The sequence below is a fragment of the Podarcis liolepis genome, assembly GCF_965112155.1.
Source record: "Podarcis liolepis genome assembly, chromosome: 18".
NCBI classification, from domain to species: Eukaryota; Metazoa; Chordata; class Lepidosauria; order Squamata; family Lacertidae; genus Podarcis; species Podarcis liolepis.
The window spans coordinates 7426113-7432112 of NC_139572.1; the positions used below are offsets into that span (position 1 = coordinate 7426113).

General features: G+C 50.1%; 1 protein-coding gene across 1 annotated transcript in view; it reads right to left on the reverse strand.

Moving 5' to 3' along the window:
* LOC310697250 (scaffold attachment factor B1-like) overlaps window positions 1-5759 on the reverse strand; it is a 39338-nt gene extending 33579 nt beyond the window's left edge. Inside the window, exon 1 of the mRNA XM_083483696.1 lies at window positions 5318-5759. Coding sequence (XP_083339822.1) covers window positions 5318-5578 — 261 coding nt within the window. The 5' untranslated portion in view covers window positions 5579-5759. The remainder of the gene's footprint in view (window positions 1-5317) is intronic.
* Between the last annotated feature and the right edge of the window lie 241 nt (window positions 5760-6000).

Consider the following 6000-nt stretch of genomic DNA (forward strand, 5'->3'; position numbering starts at 1 on the left):
CTCATCATCTACCCCACAGCAACCCCAGCACCCCTCATCTCATTTACCTCTGGGTCATCTAATCTGTCTTTTAAAAGGAGCCTTCTCCACCCCAGCCAGTCCCATCACCAGCACCTTGCTCCCTTTAATTCTACTCAATTCCTTATCATCTCCTTGACTTCACCATCACCCAACCTACTTTCTCCCCCCCCCCCGAACCTGCCTATTTTCCCTTTCTATCTTGTCATTCGACCCTCAAGCCCCTCCCCAGTTCTCTGCCATCCTTCACATGACTGTATTGGGGGGATTGTTTTCGTTTGCTACTGTGATGTGAACTTTTGTGTTTTTATACTGTAAGCTGCCTTGTGATCCTCGATGACAAGCAGCATAGGATCACCATCATCTGAAGGAGACCCCCCTGCCCCACAATTTACAAACCCCAACACCACCACCACCTCCTCCCTCCTTTTAATTCCACCCCTCAATCCCATCTTCTCCCCCTGCAGAAACCAAAATCCTTTCTTATTCAATTTGCTGGTTTTTCCCTTTAAAACCCTTCACAGTACCTACGGGACCTCCTCTCCCGGTATGCCCCGCGGAGGACCTTAAGGTCCATAAATAGCAACACCCTAGAGCAGTGTTTCCCAACCGGTGTGCCGCGGCACACTACTGTGCCGTGAGACACCGGCTGGTGTGCCGTGGGAGGGAGGCGGGCGAGTCGGGCGGCGAGAGGCGGCGGCGGCGGCGGCGAGGATCCGCGTCGAGCCGGGGGCGGCTCCGCGGTGGTGGTGCCGAGCGGCGGGGCAGCTCGCGCAAAAGGGAGGAGCGCGAGACAGCGGAGGAGGAGGAGGCCGGCATGTCCGGGCAGCAGCAGCAACAGCAGCAGCAGCAACTCCCGGCGACGGCTCCTCCTCCGCCCGCTATCGCCGCCGCCGCCTCAGCTGCCCTCGCTCTGCTGCCTCCTCCCACCCCGGCAAGGGGAAGGGAAAAAACGTTCACTTTTGTGCGTCCCCCCCCCCCGCGTGACGCTGCGCGCTGACGTCTCGGGGCGGGGCTTTAATGGTGGTGTGCCGCGAGATTTTTTTCCGGTAAGCAGGTGTGCCGTTGCCCAAAAACGTTTGGGAAACACTGCCCTAGAGGTCCTGGGCCCTAAGGAAGTCAGATTAGCCTCAACCAGAGCCAGGGCCTTTTCAACACTGGCTCCGGCCTGGTGGAACGCTCTGCCTCATGAAACCAGGGCCCTGCAGGATCTGATTTCTTTCCGCAGGGCCTGTAAGACAGAGTTGTTCCGCCTGGCCTTTGGCTTGGAATCAACTTGATCCCCCCCCTTTTTTTGTTTTCCCTTTCTCCTTCTGTGATGGAACTCCTTATTTGGGGACTTCCCTAGCTTTTTTCTGGCCCACGTAGGACCAGTCTGGATAGTTGGCCTTGGTGCAGATTTCACGTTTTTATCCCCAAAGTTTTTGATTTGAGTTTCTACTGAAATGAGGCTGCATCTTAATGTTGTATTTTAATCTTGTTTTTAAGTTGTATTTTCATCAATTGTTTTTATACATGGTGTTAGCCACCCTGAGCCCCGTCTTGGCTGGGGAGGGTGGGGTATAAATAAAATTTATTATTTATTATTATTTCTTCACTGTTACTCAATCCTTAACCCCACCTTCTTTCCTTTGATCCCACTCAATCCCTGCTGTCCTGAAAGAACCCAAATCACGTATTTACTTCTGAATCATCCAATCACCTAATTAGGATTCTACCTCCCGATCCCCCTTGCAGGAAACCAAAGCCCAACATCCCAACATCCTAACTTTCCTCCCCAAACCAAACCCATAACTCTCCCTCTTTTTTATTCCTTCTCTTGTTCCCATTATCCCACCTGAAACCCCAATACTCCCTCATCTCATTTGCCACAATCCAATCCCACATTTAGGACCCCCCCTCAAAAGTCCATCATCACCTTCATTCTACTTTAAGATACCATTCCTGAATCCCATCCTGCCCCCTGCAGCAACCCCAAACCTGCCTCATTTACTTTAGGGTCATCTGGTTTTCTATAAAAAGGAGACTCCCTTCTGCACACACCCCAAAATCCCATCAAAATCTTCTCCATCCTCACCAAAATCCAAACCCTGTCATCATTATCATCTTTTAAAAAAAATATTTATTAAGATTTTACACTAAACATAGGCTTTAAAAATTAGAAATAATTAACCCAACAATTACACATACAAAATACAAAAAAAACAGGTAGTTGAAAAAAATAAAAGGAAAGAAAAAGTATTTTAGAAAAGAAATAATCCATTTTTCAATATCTTTAAGTTCATTTGCTTATTTCCTTGACCTCCTCACACCTCCCCTTTTTGTATTCCCGTTTACAAAGTCCTTTCAGCAAATCCTTACCCTCTTTCATTTATCTTTACTCTGTATTCTTAACCTATTCTAACTATATATTTTCATCCATATAACTATCTATATTTACATATTCTTATTAGCCTTAATACCAAAACCACTTATTTTCAGTCCAACATCATTTTGACATTCATTAATTTTACAGTATTTCTGCAAATAGTCTTTAAATTTCTTCCAGTCTTCTTCCACCGTTTCTTCTCCCTGATCTCGGATTCTGCCAGTCATCATTATTATCATCGCCCCCTTCTCCATCTCATTTACGTTACCATCATGTAACGCTGCACAAGGTTTAGAAGCCTCCTTCTCCCCATATCCCGCCAGTAAATCCCATCATCATAATCTCACCCACTTAATTCCACCCCAGCCCATCATCTTATTTACTTCAGGGGTCACTATGGATGTGCAGGTCCGGAATAACAGCACAGTATGAATATCATTTAATTTTTACTCCTCCCCAAGGAGCCCAGGGTGGCAAGCAAGATACATGATTAAAAAACAAAAGCAAATAGGTGGGGGAGGGGGATAAACAGTCCCCCTCCCCACATATCATTTGCTTATGGGGCACTGGGGATGTGAGCACCTGGGAAAACAGTAATATTAAGTGTTTACAGTTAATATTTACACCCCCCCCCGGGAGCCCATGGCGGCACACAAGGTACATAACTGAAAAATAAAAACAAAGCAAATATGGGAGGGGGGACACCCACAACCTCTCATTTGCTTAAGGTGAACTTGGGGTGTGGGCACCAGGAAAAACCAGTAATACAGTGTTAGCATTTATATTTAACATGTATAGGGAGGTTTTTGAATGTCTGAAGGTTTTTCTGTGTTTTGATATTTCATTGGAAGTGGCCCTGGAGTGCCTGGGGCAACCCATATCAGATGGACGGCATATAAATAATAAAATTACTATGATTATTGGAGCCCAAAGCGTCAAAAGAGATACACGGTTTTTTAAACTTAAAAACAAAAAACAGGATAAATCCCCCCCCCAAAAAACCCCATGTCTTCACATCTCTACGGACCCCAAAGCAATGGTGATGATGTGCGGGTGTGAAAACAAAAAAAAAATAGGTGGGTCTCCCCCCCTCCCCCAATTTACTTCAGCGTCGTGGAAAACAAGTTCACATCTGTAGCCTTTTCCCCAAGGTGGAAAAAACAAAAACAGCTGCACCATTAGAAAAACAAGAAGAATCAGGGCGGGGGGGGGGGAATAAAAGGAAAAACCCTCCCCCCCAACACCCTTTTCCCCAGAAGCAAATGCGGGTGGTGGTGGTGGGGAGAAACAGGAAAATGGGGGAGCAGGAAAATGGACCCCCCACCGCTCTTCAATGTTTCCGTTTATATTTTATTTATTTCTTGAACTTATATGCGGGTGGTGGTGGTGGGGAGACACACAGTCAAGTGGGGGAGGGGGAAGCAGAAAGAATCTGGATTCCCCCCACCCTTCCATGTTTCCGCTTATATTTTAATTTATTGAATTTATATGCGGGTGGTGGGGTGGGGAAACACACAGGAAAAAGGGGGGCAAGAACGTGGACCCCCTCTATGTTTCCGTTTATATTTTATTTATTCATTGAATTTATATGCGGGGGGGGGGGGAGACACACAGGAATACGAGGGAGGGGCAAGAAACTGGACTCCCCCCTCCATGTTTCCGTTTATATTTTATTTATTTAGTGGATTTATATGCGGGGTGGGGTGGGGGAGACACACAGGAATACGAGGGAGGGGCAAGAAACTGGACTCCCCCCTTCCATGTTTCCGTTTATATGTTATTTATTCATTGAATTTATATGCGGGGGGGGGGACACACAGGAATACGAGGGAGGGGCAAGAAACTGGACTCCCCCCTTCCATGTTTCCATTTATATTTTATATATTCATTGAATTTATATGCCAGGGGGGGAAGACACACAGGAATACGAGGGAGGGGCAAGAAACTGGACTCCCCCCTTCCATGTTTCCATTTATATTTTATATATTCATTGAATTTATATGCCGGGGGGGGGAGACACACAGAAATACGAGGGAGGGGCAAGAAACTGGACTCCCCCCCTCCATGTCTCCGTTTATATTTTATTTATTCATTGAATTTATATGCGGGGGGGGGAGACACACAGGAATACGAGTGAGGGGCAAGAAACTGGACTTTCCCCCCTTCCATGTTTCCATTTATATTTTATATATTCATTGAATTTATATGCGGGGGGGGGAGGAGACACACAGGAATACGAGGGAGGGGCAAGAACCTGGACTCCCCCCCCCCTTCCATGTTTCCATTTATATTTTATTTATTCATTGAATTTATATGCGGGGGGGGGGGAGACACACAGGAATACGAGGGAGGGGCAAGAAACTGGATTCCCCCCCCCTTCCATGTTTCCGTTTATATTTATTCATTGAATTTATATGCGCGGGGGGGAGACACACACAGGAATACGAGGGAGGGGCAAGAAACTGGACTCCTCCCTTCCATGTTTCCGTTTATATTTTATTTCTTTATTGGATTTATATACCGCCCTATGTACCCGGAGGTCTCAGTATTATCGTCGGGGGGGGGGGCTTCCTCTCTCCGCCCTATGTACCCGGAGGTCTCAGTATTATCGTCGGGGGGGGGGCTTCCTCTCTCCGCCCTATGTACCCGGAGGTCTCAGTATTATCGTCGGGGGGGGGGGCTTCCTCTCTCCGCCCTATGTACCCGGAGGTCTCAGTATTATCGTCGGGGGGGCGGCTTCCTCTCTCCGTTTTTTCAGAAGCAAACTGGGGGGGGGACACACGACGAGAAAACCGCGTGGGGGTGGTTTGTGCTCCCCCCTTCCATAACCTCCATGTTTTCGGACCCCCCCTAACGCGGCCTTCACGCCACCCTTTCAAACGAGGGAGAAAAGGAGCCTCGCCTCGCCTCCCCCCCCACCTCACAACTCACGCTGCGGAGGCGCTCGAGCAGGACGCTCTTGTTGCCGCCGGTGTCCAAATTGCGGCGCTTCAGCTCGGCCCGCAGGTCGATCACCCGGAGGTCGCTCAGGCGACGCGTCGACCCGGCCGGCGAGGCGGCCCCCGGCGCCGGTGAGGCGGCCCCCGCCGCTTTAGCCCCGCTGAGGGGGCACGAAGGGAGGAGGAGCGCCGCCGCCGCGTCGTCCCCCCCGGCAGCCGAGGTGTCGCTCCCCTCAGCGGCTGCAGCTGCCATGGAGCCTCGAAGCCAAGCGCGACGGAGAAGGCAGGAGGAGGAGCGCCGCCGCCGCCGCTTTTCCCCTCATGAAAAAAAAGCGGGCGCCGCGGGGGAGGGAGATGCGGGCGCCGCGTCCCGTCAGACAAAATGGCGGGAAGGCCCGACGACGACGCCGTAACAGGGGGAGGGCGAGTGCGCATGCGCGGAGGAAGAGGAGGAGGAGACGTCTGCGCTCGCTATAGATAAGGAGGTGGGCGGGGAAAGACGCCATAGATTCCCGCGGAAGGGCACCTCCTAGAGCGGCTGCTTCCGGTTGTATGCCGCCGCCAGCCTTCCCTCCCGTCATCTGGTAGCTTCGGGGAGGTTATGGACTGCAACTCCCATCAGCCCCTCCTGCAGCCATTGGCTTTGGGGCTGATGGGAGTTGTAGTCCAGGAAGG